This window comes from Hibiscus syriacus, unplaced genomic scaffold (assembly GCF_006381635.1).
Source record: "Hibiscus syriacus cultivar Baekdansim isolate YM2019G1 unplaced genomic scaffold, ASM638163v2 tig00009567_pilon, whole genome shotgun sequence".
Taxonomy (NCBI): Eukaryota; Viridiplantae; Streptophyta; class Magnoliopsida; order Malvales; family Malvaceae; genus Hibiscus; species Hibiscus syriacus.
Genome location: NW_024062198.1, coordinates 69,548 through 96,889, shown reverse-complemented (window position 1 = coordinate 96,889; position 27,342 = coordinate 69,548). Strand labels below are relative to the sequence as shown.

The following is a 27,342-nucleotide window of genomic DNA, read 5'->3' as shown; positions in this document are numbered from 1 at the left end:
CCTCATAAAAGCAGAAAGGGCAATATCAGCTTGTCGGTAATACATTTCTCTAAATATTATTATATCTAAAAGAATTAAATCAAATTACATTCGAGAAGAATATTACATCAACAGAATTAATTTAAAGTTTAATTTTTTTATGCTATCATGAAACATTTTTTATAAATCAAACTTTGATTTCTAAAATATCAACAACAAAGTTTAACCTCTACTTTCTTAGGCCATTGAAAACATTATATAAACTTTTTCCTTCTATTAGTTTCCTCTCCTTTCTTAATTAATGTTTATTTTCACACTTACAGACATAATTACCCGAATTTGAATCTCTAATAAGAATATTTTTTTTAAATACCGGGATTGCTTGATAGGTGGTTTGAATGATTCTTCATGTGAATGTTAAATATATAAAAAAATTACAGAAATATATAAAATTAAATTAGTTATAAATTAAAATAAGTAGATTCCTCAATTAATTTTACATAAATTGACAACTGTTTATCTAATAAAACTGTCCAATGTATATCCACAATAGAAAAGATTTCTTGTAACTTTAGTTTTTCTTATTACTTCCCAATAATAACTAACTAGTCACACAAGCATGGTCCCTATATACATATATGGTAGAATATATCGTAAGAAGCAAAGGCACTTGATTTTCATCCTAATCTTGTCCTTTATGTATATACACAGAATATATATATATATACATACACGTTCCTATTCGATATACTTCTATATATTGCCAAGTCCCTTAAACAAAGCAAATCATAATCATATATCTTCCTTCACTTCATTCATAAGAACTTTTCTGATATATTCTTCTTTGTTAGGTTGAATGGGGCTAAGGGACATAGGGGCAACACTGCCGCCTGGGTTTAGGTTTTATCCGAGCGACGAGGAGTTGGTGTGTCATTATCTTTACAAAAAGATTGTGAATGAGCATGTTCTGAAGGGTACTTTGGTGGATATTGATTTGCATACATGTGAGCCATGGCAGCTCCCTGGTATCTCTCTCTTTCCTTTATTTTGTTTCATTGCGTTCTATATTTACCTGAGTCTGATGGGGTTTTCGCCAAAATTTACTGTTCCACTAAACCTAAAGAAAAAAATTTTAAGGTCCGGTAGCTGCTGCTGTTTTTTTTAATACAAACCAGAAAAAAAAGATGAAAATTATTGAATTCATATGATATCTGAACAAAATGAAATTGTCTCTTGTCATGTTAGTTTATGCATATAAGTATATGTGTATGTTTGTATGTTGGTGTGTTTGAATAATCCAATAATCAATCTCGACATCAGTAGACATCGATTTTTGAAGTTGAGTCCGATCGAATAATTCTAAAGACTCAAAATTCACTATTCAAAACCTTTTCAATACATTAATCTTGCATCTATGAGTATTATATAGGTAAAATTATCTTTACTTATATCTCCATAAATTCGTCTCTTGATATAAAATTTTTGTGTTTGTCCCCTACATAACTTTTATCTTTTATTTTATTTTTTTACAACATAGTATTTCCTTTTAAAAATAGGATATGTGAAGATATACCATGTTATTCCTACACACGATACCTAATATTTGCCCACCATCAACCTTTTCCTCTTTGTGCTAGCTCGTGTACTTTCCAAATTAAGAGTATCTTTGTCCATGTATAGCCAAAATGGTAAGTCCTAATATTATACATAAGCAAGATCATTACAATATCATGTGCAAGGTAATTGAATTACTTGAGAGAATAAAAGAGAAAGATACATAAGACAATCTCTAAATGTTTTGCGTGTGGCCTTGGACTCTTAACATGTGACCTATAAGTAGAAACCTATTCTATTTTCCTACCTAATTATTTTATTGACATGTGATGGTTCTTGTTTTTGTTGTTTTTTTATAAGTTTATGAGATGAGTTTTTTTCTAAATATAAAACCTAACAACAAAGAGGATTTTATACGTAATTGTTGGTTATTTATTTTGTCTAAAAGATTTCTTTTTGGTAACTTTATGTTTTATTGTCTATGTTCAAAATTTACGATCGACTTAAATTTTCTCGTTAAAAATGTGATGTACCTTATAGGTACACCATTAATATATATTTACACAAAAGATATTGGCATAGCATGTAATTCTTAGACACAAATCAGGTGGTGACAAAGACTTACCAACACTCTCAGCAATTCAAGGAGAATTAACGAAAATATGTATTTTTTATGTCGACTATAAGAAAAGTGAAGCATAACCTGTATGCATGTGATTAACTGTGGACTTTTTCTTTTCTGGATTAAATTAAAGAGGTGGCAAAGCTGAATGCAAATGAGTGGTATTTCTTTAGCTTTCGAGATCGAAAATATGCGACGGGATTCGACGAATAGGGCAACAATATCAGGTTACTGGAAAGCAACAGGGAAAGATCGAGTGGTGGTGGATCCAAGAACAGAGACAGTCGTAGGGATGAGAAAGACATTGGTATTTTATGGAAACCGAGCTCCTAATGGAATCAAAACAGGATGGATAATGCATGAATTTCGGCTCCACACTCCACATATGCCTCCTAAGGTCAGTTAATTTCTCTTATGTATAATGACTAACTATATGTATGCATATATGACGTATGTAAATGACTAACATATGTATGTATGTGTATGTAAATGACTAACTATATGTATGCATGTATGTCTGTATAGGAAGAGTGGGTTTTATGTAGAGTGTTTCATAAGAGCAAAGAAGAGAACACCACAAACTGAGCTCCCCAATCATGTTGGAGACCTCGTCAAATTACACCCCTTTAACCTACCAAACAACATATCAACCATAAGCTCTTCCACCATACCTACCTATCAAAGCCATGCCCAGTGCTTGCTAAACCATTCATATAATTTCATCAGGAAAACAACAGCAATGAAGTTACCTCCAAAGTCTATGATGGCTACGACAACTTCTTGTGGGACATGGAAGAAAACAACAGCTTGGGAGGTCATCATCTTCATGAGGTAGCTTCCGATGTTGGGAACACGAAATTCGGGGCTGATAAGAAGTATGGTTTCTCATGAAAGATAGAATACTTCATGGTAAAAAAGGATAACCATTTGTAATGGTGGTGTGATCAACTCAAAGTATAAGATTCGTGAGTGTTTAGTTTAGGGTTTATTTATTTTTTGTATTCAACACTGGTCATTGTGAAATTAAGCAAAGCAAAGATATAATTGTTCTTTACAAGTCTTGAGCAAAACTATATGACATAATGTCATGTTTGGACTAAAATTTTAGTTAACACATGTAAAAGAATTATGTCAAGGTATAATATTCAAGACCAAATATAAGACAACTCCATTCATATTTCAAAGGCCAGCCGAAACTAATCCATGCAATGTGACAATACCAATCAAGTTTCTGATGATCAATAACAGTTAGAAATTGTACAGGGGAAGGCGGTGACTCCATCTTTTGCATGGCTTCCATAGCCACTGCCTCTGGACTCGGTTCCCTATTATAAACCAAAATGGTACTATATGAGTGACTTGATTGAAAACAAGGTCTTCTGGTAATCAGAAAACTTCACAATTTGCTACAACTGATTTGAAAATGCCCATTTGAATTTACCTGTTGCACATTTTCCAACAGTGAGCTTGAATATGGCTTCTCGACTGGCCTTAAGAGTACGCCGCAAATCTCCATCCGTAAATGTGCCGAGCAAGTGATATTCATCGTTATAACCAGCAAGCATCCGCATCCTTTACTAGTCAGCTCCACCAGCTGGTCCATTATGAAATATCCTTCCTTGCAAATTGGAAGTTCATCCCGCTTCTTCATCACATCTTTTACCTACAAACACAAAAGCCTCAATTAAGAAATTACTATAGGTCCAAGAATTTTTATTAAAAAACAATTCTTTTCTTGACCTTCAAGTTGCCTCCACATTACCCAATTAAGAAATGAAGAAGCCAATGCAAAAGTCAAGCAAAAAAGAAAATATTAAAAAAGAGAAGAAATTTCAGTTTCTAATGTCCACCAATCTCCGTTGACAATGACATGATCCTGGAAGTTGAAGCTTGTTACAATCCATCAAAATTACTACAACAAACATATTTAATTTTCTTTTTTAGTTTTCGCCATTCTACTGCTTCTTATATCAACCAATTATAATAGCAAGCAAAAATAACAATCTTTTTGGATCTTTCAACTACAAGCCAGATCACAAACAATTGAGAGGGATCAACTTTATCAAAATTCATTAAAAACCCACTACTATAAAAGTACCTCAAGTTCAGAAGCAATTACTGAATTGATCAAAAATCTGATTTCAGAGGAGTATTTAATAATAAAATAAAAATAAACCTTGAAAATAGGCTTTTCCCAATCCTCCCAGCGGGATGATTCGCAGCGTATTGCTCCTTAGTCAAGTTCCTAGCCCCCATAAGCGCAATAGCCACGGTGTCCCCAAATACCATCTGGATCGCAGTCGAAGTCACCGGCGCCAGATTGAACGGACACAACTCCCTCTCCAACGGAAAATGCATATTCAAATCGCAAGCATTGGACAATGCATTGTTGGAAACGGAGGTAACCGAAATGAGATAAGCCCCCTTGGCTCTAACAGAGGGAAACAGACAGAGGAGTTCTTCGGTGGAGCCGGATTTCGAGAAGAGGACGAGGACGTCGGCGGATGAGATTGCGCCGATGTCACCGTGGAGGGCGTCGAGAGGGGAGAGGAAAGAGGAGCGTATGCCGAGGAAACTAGGGTTTGGGAGATCTTGTTGGCGAAAAATCCCGATTTTTCGACTCCGGAGAAGAAAATGGTGCCACGGGAATTGAGGAGTTTTGGGTGAAGGACAATGCTTAGGACAAGTCAAGGTTTTGGAAGAAGTAATTGAGGTGGTTCTGTTGGAATTTGAAGAGGTCGAGAAGGGTAGTTTCGGAAATTTGTTGCTTCTCCGACGGTGGAGATGGGAGGTCCAGTGACGGAGGAAGCGATCCCATGGTCTGTCGGTGTTCTCAGATCTGATTATTTCTTTTGTGTTGGAGATGTAATGTTTGCTACTATAGAAAGAATGCGCGCCTAATTTTTGACAGTTGATTTCTCGCGGTAAATATATATTTTGTAAGTAGTTGAGGGATATGGGATTCTCTACAGTGGGGATTTACTTTTCATAATAGACTTAAATATTAAGGAAGACAGTTCAACTATTTATTTATTTATTTATTATTATTTTTATATATATTGTATTTTTATCTTTATTTTTAATTTTTTTTTATTGTTGGAGGTCTTTTATGAAAATTTCTCTCAACCTGATGTTAGAGATAACCTACTACCCTACCTCTCCTTATCTCATTGCATATAGGAATAGAGATTTGTTGTTATTATTTTAAGGGATGGAATTAGAAATATCATTTTTTAAATAAACAAATATATATATTAATAACATAATTTTTATTATAGAACGAATATAAATAATATTTTAAAATATATATCATCATTAATAATGAATCATTAATATAAAAAATTTAAATTTTAAATTGGATACGTGTAGGTATAGGCATGAGACTCGAACTTAATAAGTTTCAATTCGATCTTATTTGATCGGGTTAGATTTTAAAAAAAATAAAGTTTGGGTCGGGTTTTTTTTGAAGTTATGTTGGGTTTCAAATTTAAGTTAAAAAATACCTGATTCGACCTAAAAAATTATAATTTTATCTTATATATTTCGAGATAATTGTAATAATATCATTCTATATATTATTTTTAAATTAAATCCATATTCTTATTAAATAAAAATAATATTTTTTAATAAATATATTATTTAAGATCAGGTCAAGTTAAAGTTTTATATTAAAAGATCAAATTTATATTTTTTGAGTCGAATTCAAGTCGAGTCTGATGGATCGAAAATTCAACCTGACCCGACCTATGTCTATCCTTATATACGTGCCCACCCTAGCCCACCTAAGCCCACCCTAGAGAACACATACATCTGTCACTGCTCGGCTCAGGATAGCCAGACTAACGTGCGCCTTCGATACCCTTTTAGCTTCCCAACTTATTATACAAGAGGAAGAATTATCTGCTTTAGCATCATTTGTTGTCGAGGCTCCATAATCTGTTGTCGTTGGAGCAGGCAAATGCTGTGGATTGAGATAAACTCGGGGATACCGACTTGGTTCTTCGACTAAAAGATCATCAGGAATTGGTGGAGCTGATGGAGATTAAGCAATGGAAGCACTGAATCCAGTTGTATTAGAGTTTGTTTATTGAAATAAAAATAAGCAATGGAGATTAAGCTTTTCTCTGCAAAGAGCTTTGATGTCATCCACGTTGCCAGCAATTGTAGCCTGATAAAGCAACTGGTTTTCGATTGCTTTCGGCGCTTCGTATCAAGATTCTGACACATTGACAAGCTTTTTAAACAAAATGAGTACAACCCACAATCTTTTTGTTCAAGCAAAAACGAGAACTGTACGAAAGGTTTGAAGAAAACTAAAGAAGCTTGATGATATTTCAACCAAAGATTTTTGGTGTCACCTCTCGTCGTAACTGATTTTTGTTCGGGCATAAAATTTTTATTTGACGAGAAAAGTGATGTGAATAAATAGTTTTTAAAATGTTTTAGGAGTCGTCATCGGTCTTTTATGTCAGGTAGGTCGAATACCTAAAATCATCTTTTAAAATAGATTTTAAGAAAACATCAGTTAAAAGATAATTGATATGCGTTTAACAAAAAATTCATTCTTTTTAATAATAAAAAAAGATTCGTGGTCGATTACGTTTGGGGAAGGATTAGCACCTCTACAACGCCAAAAATTGGTCTTTGTCGATTATAAATTGTCTCTAACAATAGAATTTTAAGAATTCGAATATAAATTTAATTTACGATGTTGTTTTTATTCAATTGGACAATAAGGAAGAAAAATATTAAAATAATTTTTATAAATTATAAATAAGGTATTTATTTATTTACAAATATCAGAATAAGACTTCTAGTTGCTTTAAGACAACTCATTTATTTAATATTAATAAATAAATAAATATTAATAAGACATTTCTTAAAAAATTAAAATAAATTAATATATATAATTTATAAAAGTATGATATTTATTTATTTAAAAATATCAGAAAATGACTTCTAGTTGCTTTAAGACAACCTCTTTCTTAATATTTAAAAATAAATAAATATTATTAATTTACAAAATTAATCAAATAATATATATTAATATGACTGAAATAAAATAATAATTAAAATATTGAAATTTAAAGAATAAAATTAAATATAATTAAACAGTGACTAAAATAAATAAAATTAAAACTATAGTATTAAAATACAAAATATGTAAATTAATAGACTAAAATGAAAATTATTAAAAAATCAGTAACTAAAATATAAAATATAAAACCTAAAGATCCTAATTTGAATTATTAAAAAGATATGTACTAATAGTGTAATTTAGCCTTAATATTAATTATTCGGGTTAAAATAAATGTTATCAAAATTTGAAGGACTAAATGTGATATTTACCCTAAATATATAAATAAATAGGCAATGATTAAATTATAAATAAAACAAAAATAGAAGACAAAATTAATATATGCAGAAATGTAATTCTAGTGACTAAAATGGAAGTTTACGAATTTTGAATGGATGCGGAGATGATTTTCCCAAAAGGAAAATTACAGAGACACTCCTCCCCCAAAAAAACGTCGTATGGGGAGGGTATTTAAACCCTTTTAAACCGGCCCTAAGGGCCATTATTTCATTTTTCTGGTTTTGCTTCTCTCTCTTTATAGAGAGAAGCTCTCATTTTTCGTCGTCGGAGAAGAAAATCGGCCACCATTTTCGGCGCGACGGTGGCCAAAAATTCCCAAATTACCCCAAAATTAAGCTGTGAACACTCTAAGACCGATTCTAACCTCATTTTCCCCTAAAATGCTTCTAAATTACCAAGATCTACGGAAATACGTTCTATATTTCGGTTTCCTTGGTGGCTCATGTAGGTTCCGATGGTCGTGCTCTTTCCTCGGTAAGTGCTTCTCTTTTTTTGGTTTGTTTTTCTGTTGTGGGTTTTGATTGTTGCCGGTTATGGTTGTTGTTTGGTTGTTATCTTCTTTCTGTTTCGTTTGCTGTCGATTTGTCTTGGTTTCACAGGTGTGGTGGCTATAAGCCACCATCGAGGATGCTCTCGGACCAGTCCCAAAGATGAGTTTTGGCGAGTCACCGAACCTGTGGTGACTCACCGAAGAATGGGATGCGTGGACGGCTAAAATGACTCTTCTGGGAGCTTCGACGGGCGTCGTGGCAGTGTAGAACGTCGACAGCAGATGGTGGCAACAGAGGCGGCGGCGCGTGGTCCCTAGGGTATCATAACCCTAGGGTTTCTTGTTGGATATCTCTGGACTGTTGGATCTTGCCAGATCCAACGGCTGATGGTGGATGGCGGCTGGGATGAGATGTGTGAAACCCTAGGGTTTCTTCTGTATCAGGGTTGAGTCTCCACTTGGGCCTGAACTGGGCTCCGGGATCTTGTAAATGGGTCGGGTTTGTAAATGGGCTTGAGGACTCTGGGCCTCCGATGTATTTGTGGGCTTGTAACAATATTTGTAATTATATTTATTTAATAATAATAATAATTAATAAATAATAATATTAATTATAAAGTAATAATTATAATAATAATAATATAATAATAATAATAATTTTAGAATGGAAAAATTGATGTCTACAGCTGCCCCTCTTTGCTCATTCTTGTGTTAACAAGAATAAAGCAAAGATGAAAAAAGACAATAATTTTTCCATTTGGCTTCTTTTGAGTAGGATGGAAATTTTGAAAACATTATGCTCTTATGTCTTAAAAATGGCCCTGAGGTCTCATCATCTTGCACTGTAGGTCTTACAGATGATCCGAAGGATTTAAGATCAAGAAACCTTTGAAAACCAATTTCTTAAAATCTCATTTGAAAATATCCTGCACTGGAGGTCTTATGGATGGCCCTGAGATCTTATCATCTTGCACTGTAGGTCTTACAGATGACCTTGAGGCTTTAAAAAATCATGCACTGAAGGTCTTACAGATGACCCGAATATTTTGAAAACATCATGCACTAAAGGGCTTACAGATGACCCGAAGGTTTTGAAAACATCATGCACTGAAGGGCTTACAGATGACCTGAAGGTTTTGAAAACATCATGCACTAAAGGGCTTACAGATGACCCGAAGGTTTTGAAAACATCATTTACTGAAGGGCTTACAGATGACCCGAAGGTTTTGAAAACATCATGCACTGAAGGGCTTACAGATGACCCGAAGGTTTTGAAAACATCATGCACTTAAGGGCTTACAGATGACTCGAAGGTTTTGAAAACATCAAAAAGCTCCCGAAGGCTTTTTGAAAACAACCTGCACTGTATGTCTTATAGATGACCCGAAGGTTTTGAAAACATCAAAAAGCTCCCGAAGGCTTTTTGAAAACATCCTGCACTGTAGGTCTTATGGATGACCCGAAGGTTTTAAAAACATCATGCACTGAAGGACTTACAGATGTAGGAAATAGTTTACTAAGTAAGAAACTTTGAAAATCGTTTTCTTACTATTCAACAATTTCATTTTCAGAAAAGATTAAATGAGAAATTTTGGAAATCGTTTTCTCATTGAAATAACTTGTTGATTGGGTAACATGCACTATTTCAAAATAATGCTTCTTTTATGGATTGCAACCATCTATTCTTCAGATGTTTGCGTGATTCCTGTATTTGAGGTTTTGAATTCTATCTTCTTTTTGTAAGGTATTTTCCATTATGAATCTTCTTTTTCATACGAAGATATGTAAAACTTCATGTTTGAATGCAATCAAATGTATCGATGTAATGAATTGTCTATTGTGCAAATGATGTTCTTATGAATGCATGAATGTTGATGCAATCTTCATTTGACTTCAAAGTGGTGAACTCGGTCTTTCTTTCACTTGATCTTTTATTTACAGGGTTACTTTTGGAGTGGTGTAGCAACTTATGCTAATTCTGAAGAACTATTTGATCAACTTGTATCTTTGTGTCTTCTTTGCTTCATGAAAGTTTTAGAAGAAATGTTTCATTTGTGGAACTCTTGCCGTAATCAGAATTATGACATTGATGCCCCATTTTTGTCTTTGATAACATCGGCTTTCTTCGTCTGGACTTTTGTAGAAATCCAATAAGGCTTTCATCTTTAAAAAAAGAATCTATCATCTTTGAAAAGAGAATCTATCATCTTTGAAGAATGTATCTATCATCTTTAAAGAATGTAGATGTAGATATGTCAAACTCAGCAGAGATTAAGTAGGAGAGTAGAGTATGTTCTGATTTGACTCTTGAAACACATAATAAGGAGGATTTATCCTAATTTTTTCATGTCTCTACATCTAATTGGATCTCGAACAAGGCAGCTTGGACCATATCATGTCAAGATGCTTAACAACAACTTGTCGTTCAACATTAGTTGGCTCCACTAGTTTCTTGTTGTTAAAATTTCTGCTTCCCTTCTGTGGAAAGAAATCTTCATCATATCTCACTTCTGACCTTGGGGTTGAAGAAGTCAAACTTTATTTCAGATCAATAAATGAAAACGCCATATGATAGCAACATTGGTTCAGCACCATAATCACTAGTTCTTAAAACATGTGACAATACATTCATCCTTTCTCGTGGCTTCTGCCCGGATTTTCGTAAAGCTTTTGATAACACATTCATCCTTTCTTGTGGCTTCTGGCCAGATGTTCGTAAAGCATTTGACAACACATTCATTCTTTTATGTGGTTTCTGCACAGATTTCTGATCAATGAAGCTCTTTGCACAGTATTCAAAGCTTTTGTATGATGTCACAAGACCACTTGAGAACAAAACTCAGTGGGAATAGAAGTGAGATGTTGGTGTGTTTCATGACCAAAATGTTGGTCAAATTCACAAAATATGCTAGTGTTGAATTGAAAAAGAGATACCAACTGATCTTGATATCATATTGAGCAAGTGTGATACCGATCACGTTTTCTTCCGTAATGAGTGTTGCAGGAAGTAGAAACACATCAGCTATAGGATCCATGTACAGAAGGAGGTCCATGGAATTCTTGTTGTTGTAGATGAAACGCACATGATAAACCACATAGATGAAAACTTAGTTCATCCTAACTGGTAATGATAACCCCAGTAACAACGGGAAAGGGCAATATACGTAAGTTGAGCCTCTTTATTCAATGTCATCAAGTAAACAAAAATTGATGTGAAAAACAGCTTCGTAACCTCAACAGTATGGTTGAAACTAACTGTCAGGAATCTCAAAGAAATATTTCCAATCATCACCGACACACGGAATACAAAATTCAAAGCCGAGATTTTGAGGAACTGAACCCTAGATCGAATGGTCTGCCTGGGGACCATCTTTATTTATGCAACTGTGATGTAGCTTAACAAAGAACATGTTGTCATGTGACACATGGTTAAGAAGATTGGGTATTTGAAACCATACTTGTTGAGTAAATATTTGTTCAACATAAGGACCCTAATGCAACTGTTTGATTAATAAAACAATTATGTATAGTCAGATCGACTGCCACAGTTTCTCAATTTTCATTCTTCATACCTTTCTGTCTCATTGGAAATATTTTCTCAAGTCAACGATCTTTCCATAAGATGATATGGATCTTCAGCATGCCCCAACATTGGCTAATACAAACGTTCAAAATGTGTCAATATTCCTGATTATGATTAAAATGGGCTTTCAACATGCTCCATCATTTGCTTCTTGTTAATCTGAGCCTTTAAAATGCTCCACATGGATCTGTATGAAGTAACCTTTAAAATGCCCCAACATTTGCTGATACAGATTTTAAAAGTTTGCTCAACATTACTTCTTGATGAGATAAGCCAAGAATGCCCAAATATTCATATTACTATGAGCATTCAAAATGTCCCACCATTCTATTTCTGGTGGAAATGGGCTTTCAAGACGTCCCCCATGAATTTGTCTGAATTGGGCCTTCAAAATGCCCCCAACCTTCTAAATTGTAAGGCTTACTTTCAATGTTTGTTTGATTTCAATATCATGATCCCCACGAGATCCAATTTTGACAATGTATTGTTGTGGGTACTTTCAGCTTTATCCGTGCCTCAAATATGTTTATCTTGAATACTCTCATTCTGATGTCACTAAACAGCAGTAGTCAAGTAACTTGAGGAATTCTCTTCATGTTGTCACAAACTTAAGAAGTAATCAATCATTCTAACAGAAATGTCTGAGATATGTGCCTTTTCTGAATGAGGTGCCCATTTTTTTTATCTGGAGGGATATAGTCGAACAGAGTGGTATAAATTGCTTGGTAATTCATTTCAGGCTAACACAGTGAACCTTGTTTTTAGTGAATGCTATTTCTGGAATATACTTTTATGTGAAAGAGAAACCAATTTATATGAACAGTAATCTTATTTTGATGCAATAGAAAGACTACATATACAGTGGTATAGGCTCTTGAAAAGTCTGCACCCATGCAACATGTTGATTCTGATAACTACTCATCTGATTATGAAGCGATCCTTCAGGATGATTTCACATATATTGATAGTTCTTCTGATATCAAGGAAATCTTGAATTCTGATTCTAATAAGGAGAATAAACTGTTATACTTGAAGAAAATGGGGTACTCAGAGGCTGAGGCTTCAATAGCCATGGAGAGATATGGTCCGGATTCATCAATTACAGAGTTGACAGATTTTATATGTGTTGCTCAAATGGCTAAGGCTGCTGACGCACTTCTTCCGGTAGAAGATAGGAAGCCATTATGCAATAACCCCAATTACAAGAAAATGTGAAACTCGGGCTATGATTTTTGGAAAAGGAAGAAATAGAGGAAGTTTGAAAAGAAGCTTCTTAATGAAGACGATCATGCAGCTCATCTTCCAAATCCAATGATTGGTTTTAGGGTTCTTACCAAACCAGATCAGATAACTCAAAGAACACTTCCAGAAGATGTTATTGGGCCTCCTTATTTCTACTACGAGAACGTGGCACTTGCTCAAGTTGGTGTTTGGACCAAAATGTCATGGTACTTATACGATGTAGAGCCAGAATTTGTAGATTCGAAGTATTTTTATGCTGCTGCACGAAAAAGGGGCTATATTCATAATCTGCCAATTGAGAACAAATTTCCTCTTATTCCGCTTCCTCCACGCACCATACATGAGGCTTTTCTATTGGAAAAAAATGATGGCCTTCCTAGGATCCAAGAACAAATTTGAACTGTTTATAAACATGTACAGGAAGTGCCAAATTGACAGAAAAGATCTGTAAGGCTCTTGAAACTTATGACGATGAGCCACCTTCGAGTGTCCAGAAGTATGTTCTTGATGAGTGCCAAAAATGAAATCTGGTATGAGTTCGAAGGAATAAAGTTGTTCCACTTGAACCTGATGAAGTGGAAATGCTTCTAGGTTTCCCTAAAAAACCATACACGAGGAGGAATATATGCTAGAGACATGTTCCATGGTGGTATCAATATCCTGTCTCTTTTCTCTGGGATCAGTGATGCAGAGGTTTCCTTCTACTGTCTTGGCATACCTTTGAAAGCAAATGTGCAAGAACTGAATGATGATCAGTTGGAGCAATTAATGAGTAGATTTGGCGAATTCGACCTTTTGTTGGTGGCATCTAGTGTAACAACCTTACCGGAAGAAATAAACATCATCGGGATGAACTAGAAGATTTTTGTTGGTGCATTTTCTTACAATGATTGCTACAATGACTGCCTCTTCTGCTGCTTCAAGATACACACCTACATATCCCACTCTTCCCGAACCATAAAAAAGGTTTAGTTGATAGTAAAACTGGTTATCTTTACTTTTGGAATCCTGTAACCAATGTTACCCAATATTAAAGGGATACAAGTGTAGAATCTGTTCCGATGTCAAATTTAAGTTCAGCAATTGATAAGTGCTTAATTTAGTTAATATTTTACTTTTAAATTACTCTTTAATCATTGATTTTTGTGGCTTATTTGTTCATTTTAATTCATTTTCTGTACAGGACGTAAGATTATGGAAATTGCACAAAAAGGACATAATTCTGTAGATTTTTTATTTTCGGAATCAAAGCTGGCTGGAATTCAGATTTGGATTAAACTCAAATTTAGGATAATATTTTAAACATAATATTTTATCTTTTTATTTTAGTTTAAATAGGTTTTTAGTATTTTAATTAAGTTTTAGGATATTATTTTTATATTTTATCTTTATCTTTGTATTTTAGTTTAAATAGGTTTTAGTATTTTAATTAGGATTTAGAATATTATATTATTTTTTAGGTATTTTAGTTTAAATAGTTTTAAGTGTTTTAATTAGGATTTAATATGTTTTAGCTTGTTTTTACGATTTTGAAGGCTATAAATACCCTCTAAGGGTGAGCCTAAAAACATATCTCTCTCTCATTTGAGAATAAAATATTCTTTTTCTCTCTAGCTTTCTCTCTATTTTTCACATACTTTTCTATTATGCTAAGTATGACTTTGGTTATGCTTAGCTAATTTTCTTTCAAGCCGAAGACTAAAGCGAAGGCTCAATTCCAAACGTGAGAATTGTAAGGTACTTAAATCGCTTCGGATTTTCTCTCTGTTTTCTGAAGCTTACTTTTCAAATTAAAACTATTTCGACATTGGTCTGGATATTGTTATGGTTAATGTTTGAAGAAGGATTTGCTTATTGAAGCATATTCAACTTCCCAAGAACACATTTAGAAAAATTATTTTCTAAGAGGAAACTGAGATCGGAATCAGCTGTTGTTGAAACGACAAAATCCGAGTTGGCAGCGAAGAATTGTTCTTGTAAGCTTACATGAATCTTGAAGTAAAAATTTGTTTCGATGATCTGAGGAATTTGAGGCGAAGCTGAAGTCTGAGGCTGATTTCACAATAAGTTTCTCTTTATCTTAATCTCTTTAATTTGTTTATTTAATTATTTTTTTCTTTTATTTAATTCTTATTTTTTATTTTAACCACAACTGTAAAAAAATATCCCTTTTATATTTATTACTATTGATATTTATTATTATATTATTTTTCTTTTTATTTATTTATTTTATTTTAATATATCTTTTCAATTTCATCTGGAATTCTATCTTTTTCTAAAATCAAGAAAGAGTTTTATTAAATCAGAAACACCACAGTCCCTGTGAATCGACCCTGCTTCTCTATAGTACATTTTCATTTTTATTTATTATGAAGCCATGAATTATTTTGATAGCAAAACGACGGTTATCAAATTGGCGCCGTTGTCGGGGACTAATGGCAAGTACTGATTTATTTTTCTAGTTTTTGATTTATGACCAGAAGTAACCCAGGTGAATTAGTAGATCTAGATCCAGAGATCGAAGCACAAGCACGAAGAATCCACGCATAAACGCTTCGAGAAAAGAGAAAAAGACAAGAAGAACAAGAGCAAAGTTGAGAAGCATAATCAATTCCAGAGACAGACTCTGAAGCAGACGCATACAACATCCCGATGGTAGAAGAAGAACAAACGATTCGATAGCTAGCCATAGCTCATGTCACTCAGACGCCATTATGCATTAATTTTCCTAGTGGCGGGACTCCGTTTCAATTAAAGACAGGACTCATTCATCTTCTTCCCACTTTCTACGGCTTTCCCACTGAAGATCCGTACAAATACTTGTTGGAATTCCACATGGTTTCAACTAGCATGAACCACAGGGAGTTATCGAGGATCAAATTAAATTGAGAGCTTTCCCTTTCTCTTTATCTGACTTGGCTAAAGATTGGTTATTTTATTTACCTCCAAATTCAGTTAATTCATGGGCTGACATGAATCGAATTTTTCTTGACAGGTTCTTTCCAGCGGCTAAAGCAAGTGAGTTACAAAGGAGCATTCTTTCCATTTAGCAAAAGAGCGAAGAAAGTCTTTATGACTATTGGGAGCGATTTAAAAAGCTTTGCGCACGTTGTTCGCAACACGAATTAAGTGAGCAAACGTTACTTCAATACTTTTATTAAGGTCTTTTACCAATGGAGATGAAAATTGTGGATGCCGCCAGTGGAGGAGCATTAGTTAACATGACCCCAACAACAGCAAGGGAATTGATTTCAACCATGGCAGCCAACTCTCAACAGTTTTCGAGTGAACCCAGCCGACGGGTTCACGAGATAAGTACATTTTCCCTTGAAAATAAGTTAGATAAATTAACTGAAGTAATTAATTCACTTGTTGCAGAAAAATCTGGAGCAACAAGAGCATGTGGGATATGCACAAAGCTAGACCATCCGACGGATTGCTGCCCGCTGATACAAAAAAGAGACAATGCATAAATCAATGCAGTAGGGAACTTTCCAGGTCCTCCACAAATACAATACAACCCATACATCAATACTTACAATCCAGGATGACGAGACCACCCAAACTTTAGCTATGCGGAAAATCAGAGACCAATTTATCAACAAAGGCCTCCTCCTCAACGAAAAACACAAAACTCATCATTGGAGGAACTCATAGGAAAGTTAGCAATTTCACAAGAAAAGTTCATTGCATCCCAAGAAAAATTCTAAAACCAAACCGAAACACATCTTCAAGAGTTAGATAATCAAGTAAGCCGACTAGCTCAAACTATGGGAAAATTGGAATCACAAGGAAAACTACCTTCTCAAACGGAGTTAAATCCGAGAGAGAATGTTAGTGCCATCACACTCAGAAGTGAAAAAGTTATCTCACCCAAAGTTCCAGCAGAAAAAGACGCACATCAGGAAGAACAAGAGGAAACACCACCTCCAGAAATACAAGGTACGTCTGACTCACATCCTTCTCTTTCTTCTCATGAAATCACGCCACCACCCTTCCCATCAAGGTTGATGAAGCGTGATAAAAGAGCTGAAGAAGGGGAGATCTTAGAGGGTTTCCAAAAAGTTCAAGTTAACATACCTCTTCTTGAAGTAATTCGACAAGTACCAAGGTATGCTCGATTTTTAAAAGAACATTTCATTAAAAAGAGGAAATTAATGGGACACGAAAAGGTAAATTTTGGAAAACATGTTTATGCAATTTTTCAACGAAAACTCCCACCAAAGATGAAGGATCAATGTATGTTCGCTATACCTTACAAAATAGGTAATTTCAAAATTAAACGTGCAATGTATGACTTAGGATCTTCAATTAATGTTATGCCATTTTCTATATATAAAATGATTACTAACGAGCCTTTGAAGGAAACAGGAATAACCATACAGTTGGCTGATCGATATGTGATCTATCCAGTGGGAGTAATGGAAAATGTCTTGGTAAAGGTCGATGTATTATTCTTTCCTGCAGATTTCTATGTCATTGACATGGAACATGATAGGTCGGATTCTTATTCCGAGGTACCCTTAGGCCGACTCTTCCTAAGCATAACACATACAAAGATCGATGTTAGAAGTGGTATACTAACAATGGAATTTGATGGTGAGATCGTTGAATTTGATGTTTACAAAGCAATGAAATGCCCTGATCATGTTGAAAGAATTAATTTTGTTGATATTATAGATCCTTTAATTGATGAATATATTGAATCTAATTTTTCTTATGATCTTTTTAAGGATCATGAACTTTGCCACGAAGATGAAGAAAGGGAGTTTGAAAATATTAATTCAATCAATTCTGATTTATCTTTATATTCCTCTAAAACTAAAATTTTACCTTCTGTTTTGCAGGCACCTGAGGAGAATTGAAGCAATTACCGGAGCATTTGAAATATGTCTTTTTGGGCAAAAATGAAACTTTACCAATGATCATCTCAAGTAAATTATCCAAAGGAGAAGAGGAAGCTTTGGTAGCGATATTGCGCTCTCACAAAGAAGCCATAGGATGGACCATTACCGACATTAAAGGATTAAGTCCCTCGACTTGCATGCATAAGATCAAAGTCGAAGAAGGAGCAAAGCCATCATGTGAAGGACAACGTCAATTAAATCCACTGATGATGGAAGTAGTAAAGAAAGAAATTCAGAAACTCCTTGACGCTGACGTAATCTATCCAATTTCGGATAGTAATTGGGTAAGTCTGATTCGTGTGGTTTCCAAGAAATCGGGAGTCACAGTGGTTGAAAATCAAGAAGGGGAGTTAGTGCCAACAAGAGTTCAAAATGGATGGCGATTTTGTATTGATTACAGGAAGTTGAACTCTCTTACTTGAAAAGATCATTTTCCTCTTTCTTTTATAGATCAAATGATTGAAAGATTAGTTGGGAAAACTCATTATTGTTGTCTTGATGGTTTTTCAGGTTTTTTCCAAATCCAGTGGCGCTAGAGGATCAAGAAAAAATGACTTTTACTTGTCCCTTCGGTACATTTGCATATAGACGAATGCCCTTTGGTCTTTGTAACGCACCAGCCACCTTCCAAAGATGCATGCTAAGTATATTTTCTGACTATGTGGAGAAGGGCATCAAAGTCTTTATGGACGACTTCACGGTTTATGGTAACTCTTTTAATAAATGTCTTGATAATTTAACTAATGTGCTTAAAAGATTCTTAGAATATAACCTTGTTTTAAATTATGAAAATGTCATTTTATGGTTGATAAAGGGTTAATTTTAGGTCATATTGTTTTCTCAAAAGGGATTGCGGTTGATAAAGCTAAAACAGATGTTATACGCTCACTTTCTTAGCCTACAACTGTGAGGGAAATTCATTCTTTTCTTGGCCATGCAGGATTTTACCGCAGGTTTATTAAGAACTTTTCGAAGATAGCACAACCTTTATGCAATCTACTTCAAAAGGATCAAGACTTTGACTTTAATTCAGAATGTAAAGTGTCTTTCGATTCATTAAAGGAAAAGCTTATTTTAGCTCCACTTGTTAAGCCGCCAGATTGGAATCATCCCTTTGAACTTATGTGTGACGCATCAGACATTAGCGTTGGAGTCGTTCTCGACCAAAAAATAGGGAAAGAGCCACATGTCATAGCCTATGCGTCCCGAACTTTGGACTCGGCTCAGAAAAAATTGGATCCTGCTTTTACAGGAATTTAACTTGGAAATTAAAGAAAAAATGGGATGCGAAAATCTGGTAGCAGATCACTTGAGTCGAATTCCCCTTTCCACATCCGAACCACCACTTAGAGAAGAATTTCCTGAAGAAAAACTGATGGTGGCGCAAAGCATAACTCCATGGTTTGCAGACATGGTTAATTATTTGGCCACAGGTAAGTTACCATTAGATTTGACGAGAACTGAAATCAATCGAATTAAGCGAGAATCCCGATACTATATTTGGGACGATCCTTATCTATGGAAGTAATGCTCGGATCAGGTAATTCGACGATGTATTGCCGAAAGTGAGGTAAACTCAATTTTACAATTTTGTCATTCTTACTCTTGCGGTGGTCATTTTGGGCCAAAACATACAGCTCATAAAATTCTTGAATGCGGTTTCTATTGGCCGAACATCTTTCGGGATTTTTATCTATTTTGTAAAACTTGTGAAAGATGTCAACGTACAGGTAATTTAAGCCGTACGAATGAAATGTCGCTTAATTCTATACAAGTTTGTGAAATTTTTGATGTTTGGGGAATCGACTATATGGGTCCTTTTACTTCGTCATTTGGAAATACTTATATTATTTTAGCTTTGAATTATGTTTCTAAATGGGTGGAAGCTAAAGCCACTCGGAATAATGATGCTAAAACTACAATTATTTTTTTGAAAAATATTTTTTCTAAGTTTGGCACTCCACGGGCTATAATAAGCGACAGAGGAACACATTTCATCAACCGAGTAATCTAGTCACTAATGAAGAAGTTTGGAGTAACTCAAAGATTTGCTACCGCTTATCATCCACAAACAAATGGACAGGTAGAAGTATTAAATCGAGAAATTAAAACAAATCTTGAGAAAATTGTTAAACCGGACCGAAAAGATTGGAGTTTAAAATTAACCGATGCACTTTGGGCATATCGAACTGCTTATAAAGGTCCCATTGGGATGTCACCATACCGGCTTGTTTTCGGTAAACCATGCCATTTACCGGTCGAGTTAGAACATCGGGCTTATTGGGTCGTTAAACAATGTAACATGGACATGGATGCAATTGGTGAAGCTCGAAAATTACACATTCAAGAACTTGAGGAAATCCGAAGAAATGCCTATGATAATGCTCGGATATTTAAAGAAAAAATAAAAGAATTTCACGATAGTAGAATTTCTTTTACAACTTTTTTTGTCGGTCAAAAGGTATTATTATTTAACTCCAAATTTAAACTTTTTGCAGGAAAACTAAAATCAAAATGGCTCGGACCGTTTACAGTTACTCAAGTATTTCCTCACGGTGCTGTTGAAATTGAAGATAACTCAGGAGTACGATTTAAAGTTAATGGTCAAATATTGAAGCCATATTATGAAAATGCTCCGGTTGGTCTAATCGAAGAAATCAATTTAGAGGAACCCACGATTTGAAAAATCAGGTCGTCGAGCTAATTACGTTAAACAAAAGCGCTTGATGGGAGGCAACCCATTTCGTTATATTTTTGTTTTTATTTTTTTTATTTTTTAGCGAACTTTATTTCATTCTATTTATTTTATTTTGATTAATTTTATTTTTTCTGAACAGATCTGAATTCCGATAGAATATTTAACGAAAAAAAACAGTGCAGAAAAGCTGACTTGGTTCGAACTGTGCAGAAAAATTCAAACAAAACAGTACAGAAAAAACTGATTTGGTTCGAACAGTGCAGAAAAATACACAGCAGATTCAAACAATGCAGTGCAGAAAAAAAACAAATTTGGTTTGAACTGTGCAGATAAGTTCGAACAGAACAGTGCATCATCAGACAGTCTACTCTACAGCAGCTCGTATCGACGTGGCCGTGATCGCCACTAGATTGGGGAGTATTTTTTCCCTCTCTTTGTTTTTAAATTTGATATACGTTTTGGGACAAAACGGAATAAGTGAGGGGGGAAGGATAAGCATGTGTCAAATTTTTCTTGACTTGTTTAATCGTTTGAAATTGAGTTATTCTGATGTTGATATATTGTAATCGTTGGTTGCTAGTCTTAAATTTCGCTTTATACTCTTGCTTTCTTTTGGATTATGACCATGTTTTTTATCGAATTTAATTTGTATGATTGGTGATTGATATAGCTAGTCAATTTTTTGTTGAGTATTGATATTTCATGCTTTTGTCAATAGAGATGAAATTGACTCAATGCATATAAACTTTTCTTGTGAGATTTGAGCCTAACGAGCATACATTTTCTTTCTTGCTCATTGTTTGACTTGTGTGTGTCAAACTAATTAGGATATTCTAGAACTTGTAATCACAATGCATATCGAGACTACATGTTGAACGTAATGTTTTAATGTGATAAGGGCACCTAGGATAAACCCACTTTTCCCAAAAAAAACATACCCATTTATATATCCACTAGTGAACCACATTTGAGCCTATTTTCCTTTCTTTGTTTTTACACCTCATAATTAAACCCGAAGCCTTTTTTTTCCTCTCTTTTCACACCCTTACCGAGACTTGAGATCTTGTATCATTGTTGTTCCAGAAAAAAAATTCAATGTTTTAAAAAAAACAAGTTGTTCATTGTATCGAACAGCAAAAAAAACCCTTTGTTCGAAAAAAAAGGGAAGGAAAAAAATCGCTCGCTTCAATTTTCTTTCATCTATTCTTTTTCCTTGTTTTGTTCTTCATTGCGCTTCATGTTAATTCGTGGATTATTTCTTAATTATTTTGATCTCTTGTTTCGGTAGTTTAAATCTTTCTTTTCGGCTTTTCCCTACCCTAACCTAAGCCCCGTTACACCTTGTTTAAAGACCCCTTGATTATTGCATTATGTTCATTTTTCGTGGTGGAGACTTGATTGGATTCCAAGCCTATGGTAATATTTTGGTTAGTTTCGGTTTGAGCGGTTCCATTTAGCCAAACACTTTGAGCGGACACGTGTGAATCTTTGTGAGGTATTGAGTCATGTTTCATTGAAGTTGGCAATTACTTGAGATATCTTGTCTACTTTAAATTTTCTTGGTTATGTATTTGCTTGATTGTAACTTGAATTTGGCAAATGTCATGGACTTAATTCGATTGGAAGTTTGAGGAATAAATTGAAATTGAAGATGACAACTTATGATTTTGATATGCTAATTGAAAAATGCTTGAGGACAAGCATTGAATAAGTGAGGGGGAATTTGATAAGTGCTTAATTTAGTTAATATTTTACTTTTAAATTACTCTTTAATCATTGTTTTTTGTGGCTTATTTTTTCATTTTAATTCATTTTCTGTACATGACGTAAGATTATGGAAATTGCAAAAAAAGGACACAATTATGCATATTTTTTATTTTCAAAATCAAAGCTGGCTGGAATTCGGATTTGGATTAAACTCAAATTTAGGATAATATTTTAAACATTATATTTTATCTTTGTATTTTAGTTTAAATAGGTTTTTAGTATTTTAATTAAGTTTTAGGATATTATTTTTATATTTTATCTTTATCTTTGTATTTTAGTTTAAATAGGTTTTAGTATTTTAATTAGGATTTAGAATATTATATTATTTTTTTAGGTATTTTAGTTTAAATAGTTTTAACTGTTTTAATTAGGATTTAAGATGCTTTAGCTTGTTTTTAGGATTTTGAAGGCTATAAATACCCTCTAAGGGTGAGCTTAGAAACACATCTCTCTCATTTGAGAATAAAATCTTCTTTTTCTCTCTAGTTTTCTCTCTATTTTTCGCATACTTTTCTATTATACTAAGTATGACTTTGGTTATGCTTAGCTAATTTTCTTTCAAGCCGAAGACTAAAGCAAAGGCTCAATTCCAAACGTGAGAATTGTAAAGTACTTAAATCGCTTCGGATTTTCTCTCTGTTTTCTAAAGCTTACTTTTCAAATCAAAACTATTTCGACATTGGTCCGGATATTGTTATGGTTAATGTTTGAAGAAGGATTTGCTTAATGAAGCATATTCAAATTCCCGAGAACACACTTAGCAAAATTGTTTGCTAAGAGGAAACTGAGATCAGAATCAGTTGTTGTTGAAACGTCACAATCCGAGTTGGCAGCGAAGAATTGTTCTTGTAAGCTTACGTGAATCTTGAAGTAAAAAATTATTTTGATGATCTGAGGAATTTGAGGCGAATCTGAAGTTTGAGGCTGCTTTCACAATAAGTTTCTCTTTATCTTAATCTCTTTAATTTGTTTATTTAATTATTTTTTTCTTTTATTTAATTCTTATTTTTTATTTTAACCACAACTTTAAAAAAATCCCCCTTTTATATTTATTACTATTGATATTTATTATTATATTATTTTTCTTTTTTTATTTATTTTATTTTGATATATCTTTTCAATTTCATCTGGAATTCTATCTTTTTCTAAAATCAAGAAAGAGTTTTATTAAATCAGAAACACCACAGTCCCTATGAATCGACCCTGCTTCTCTATACTATATTTTTATTTTTATTTATTAAGAAGCCAAGAATTATTTTGATAGCAAAACGACAGTTATCAGCAATCTTCTAAAGGACATAATGTATATAATACTGACAAGGAAAATGATCGACATGGAGGAAGTAGCAATGATGTATCAAGACTTGGGCCAGTATCATGGTATAATCAGAGTGCATGTGGTGACTTATTCATTCCCATCATACACCTAATAAGACTTATGACTCTGTGATTGGAGAATCTGCTAGAGACATGGATTGATGGCTGGGGAAAATAATTTGTCTGGTGATACTTATCGCCCTCAGCATGATATAAGTGATAATCTTTCTTGATGGATTGCTAATGATGTCACATGAGAGCATCATATGTTCAATTCTCCAAACTTTCTGGCTTCTTGGACAACTTAATTTCAAGAAAGTGAAATGCTTCGTTATTCTGGCCTCGTTCATTCTTTTTCTTCAATAGAGGTAGAATAGGCAACAACTTGCTTCAAGGACCTTCCTCATTTGAGACTGTCTTGTTTGAAAATGTTTTTCCTCCTTTCTTTATCGAAGAATGAAAGAATTTTGTAAAGTGTTGCCTATCGCAGATTCACAATAGAATCAAATCATAAGCATGAATTTAATGAATATCAAATAAATCAATTACACTTTTAAATCAAAAAAAATCATAGTCCTATGGCAAGTGTCAAAATTATTGACTAATTTAGGACTTAGGTTGATTCTGGTAAAGTAAGGTCTGTCAGGTTGATCCAGCATATATGTCTTCTTTGAGCTTCTATTAACTTGAAGGAAGGGTTGTTATGCTCATCTCATAGAGATACTTCTTAGTTCCAGAATCTCAGGAACGTCTTTGGGATGTGCGGTGCTTCATCAAGAGCTTAAATGTTGTTGTTGAACCATTCAATATTCAAGCCACCTTTTTAGGTTTTCGACTTGAATCATCCTTTGGTTCCAAGATGTTATTTAAAAATTTACATCTTGAACCCCCCTTTTATCATTTTTCATATCATGCATTAAAGATTAAAATAACAATTTTTGCAAATAAAAATCAATCCCGAGAGGCGGAATGAAATCTGAAGATAGTATTTTTCACATAAAAAATCCATGTATGATTAGAATGGACTTTTCAGGTACGTAACGTAGGCCAAGGCTCAGGGTTATGAAAGAAAGGGATAAAAAGGCCCAAACAAGTGTTTAAGGGTAATTGAACCAATGATCAATTCGTTCTGATGCCTTCAATCTTGCCTTGCTTGACTTGGATTTTCTTTGCTGTGGATTTTTCCATAAAATTCATTCATCTCCAGCTTTCTTGTGCTTCTTGTTGAATATGAATCTTTGAACTTATTACACTTGATCAACCTTGTAACTTGAGGCTCAATGAGTCACCCATCTTGATTTAATTTTTTCCTTTTTTATTTTTTTTATTTTTATGAATGAGTGTAGGACTTCAATTGCTTTGAGAACCTCCTTTTCCTCTTGTATTTCGTAAATTTTTCCGTTATTCTTGAATGGATTGATCTTCAAGCACTTTGTATTTGACCTACCTTGTAGTCCAAAACTCTCTTTATTTTATGAAGATTTGCCTTCATAATTGATAATCTTTATTCTTGTGGGCAGATATCCTTCACCTTTCCCCCCAATGTGGAAGGTGATCCTTGGTAAGGGTTGAAGCAGAAGAAAAATATTATAGGCTCAAAAGGGGACAACAAGAGATATATATATACATATATTTGAAAGGATAAATGAAACAATGCCATTCATCATCTCATACACAAAAGCCTTTGTAAAAAGAGGTATTCCCAAGGGGATGAATATTCAAGATTAATCTTTATTTTCATGAAAACAATGTAATTAATGCATGATATAATTATTCAATCTCTCTTTCTTTTTCCTTCTTGCTTTAAGAATGCCCCAATCACTCAAAATTATCTTCGATAAGTTGATCCATGATGCCTCATTTCGTCTCTTCTTGCAGGAAGATTCATGGATAATTTGAAAGTTTGGTTCTTTTGAGGTCTATTGGTTTATGATGGTTTTGTATTTGGAAGGACAAAGGTGTGACTTTTGAAGTCAGGTGTATGGTGGAATGTTCTAAACCAATAAAATTTACCCAAGAAGGTAAACATATGGATTTTTTGTCTCAAAAATAAGTAGAGACATGACTTCAGAGTCTCAGATAAATGTATGTCAGGATTTGGTTTTTGTAAGGATCAAGTAATTGGCATTGGATGAGATATGGAATGTATAATTTTACCACTTGCCAAAGATATATAATTCTTGAAAAAGAATATTTAATCTACTTGATACTAAAAAATTTCAAGATTAAAATTTAATTCCTTGCTCATAACCATAAAAACAACAAAAATTTATTTATTGCACAAAAAGCGGAGAAATTAACAAAAACAAATTCAAACAAGATGCTAAAAATAGAAAGTACTGCATTGGTAGATAACACTTCCACTTGTTTATGCATCATTACTCCTCTAATGTTGGGTGTGTAATAGGATCAGGGTTATTGTCCTTATTTGCCCCCCATTTCTTGATCATTTCTCTTATCTGGGCTTGTTTGGATGATTCTTCAGACGTACCAACCTCTACTTTTTTTCTTAGCAGTTTTGTGGTCAGATCTCATCTTCTCGTTTATCAATTGGAAATTGGGCTCAAAACAATTCTTATTGGTAACAATAGCTTTGTCCCGGTTCTGAACACATATTGTAGCTGTGATTGGCGTAGTATTCGTCATGTTCTCTAAACTGCCCAAAGTTTCATCTGTCCTCAGGATGTCTGATATGGGTGTTTGAGATGTTTTCATGGTTGCATCTTCCCAGTTTATTTTTAGACCTATGGGCCAATCTCGGATTACATTCATGGAAGCCCTTTTGCTTTGATTTCCTTTCTCATTTTCTTGCGCCCGATATTCTTCGTAGGATTTGGTCACATTAGTCTCTGTTGAGGCAACGATTTCTAAGCATTGAACCTTAACCCCCTCTTTTACCTTGTATTTTTTAATTGCTTGCTCTAAAGGATCTTGGAAATTTCCCTCAAGGTTACCAGGAACCTTAGCTGAACAATTTGGAATTCCAGTTTAGTTTATCCAAGGAACCTCCTTATAGGTCCAATTCTCATTTGGAGGCCACTGTGGCTGAACAAGTCGTGGAGTAGTTAATCTGGTTGAGAGCATTTTTGAATGCAATTTTTCACCTGAAAAGTGAAAGGGAGGAAATTGAAAACCCTGCAGATTCTTTTTCTTCTTGATAAGCTTTTGACCCATTTTTATGCCCCTTTTCTTTGGGTAAAGCTTATTTCTTACAACGAAACTTTTTTCTTTCATTGATTCTTCATTCACCATTAATTCACCAATGCCTCTTGGGACCAAATCTTAAAGCTGTCTTAAATTACCATACTCACTAATAGGTTCTTGATCATCAGACACTATCATGTCGAACTCATCATTATTTAGAACCTCATTTATAGCATTCACAGCGGAATCCTCTAATGGTTTCCCTCCATGGATCATATCATTCATCATGTTCATTAACATGGTCATTTGTTCTTTTGAATCAGCTTGGAATTTTTTTTGCATGATCAGTCATTTCTTGTTGAGTCTTAATAAGTTGCTCTTGTAGTTTCTTGATTCTACCAACCCTTGCTAAAATCTCATTCATGGCTCTTATCCTTCTTTAGGAAGACCGAGTTAGCCCCAATTTGATTTCGAAAATTCTATCATGGAATCCTCCACGAATTATTCCCATATTGTAATGATTAAATGCATGTAAAATAGTTTGAAATAAAATGAAATTATGCAAAGATGTAAATGCAAAATGCAAATGTAAATATGTGAATGTAACAATAAGAATGCAAATTGTGCAATACAAAAGAAAACATAAAAGTATAAATGCAAAA

At 34.0% G+C, this 27,342-nt stretch overlaps 1 protein-coding gene and 1 pseudogene across 1 annotated transcript; one reads left to right on the top strand and one right to left on the bottom strand.

The window, feature by feature from the left end:
• Positions 1 to 747: 747 nt before the first annotated feature.
• Positions 748 to 3,046, top strand: LOC120203273 (annotated as a pseudogene).
• Positions 3,047 to 3,615: 569 nt separating this feature from the next.
• Positions 3,616 to 26,986, bottom strand: LOC120203276 (probable arabinose 5-phosphate isomerase). Its single transcript, XM_039203599.1, has 3 exons — positions 26,839 to 26,986; positions 4,332 to 5,004; positions 3,616 to 3,818 (listed from the first exon to the last, which is right to left on the bottom strand). The coding sequence occupies exons 1-3, from the start codon at positions 26,984 to 26,986 to the stop codon at positions 3,815 to 3,817; spliced, it is 825 nt and encodes a 274-aa protein (XP_039059530.1). The 3' UTR covers positions 3,616 to 3,814.
• Positions 26,987 to 27,342: the final 356 nt, after the last annotated feature.

Bases quoted from the DNA above. Each gene is read 5' to 3' on its own strand.
- LOC120203276 (XM_039203599.1), bottom strand. From the start codon at position 26,986: ATGACCATGTTAATGAACATGATGAATGATATGATCCATGGAGGGAAA. The intron at 5,005-26,838 runs GTAATTTAAGAC...CCAACACAAAAG, and splicing joins AGAACCTATTAGTGAGTATG to AAATAATCAGATCTGAGAAC.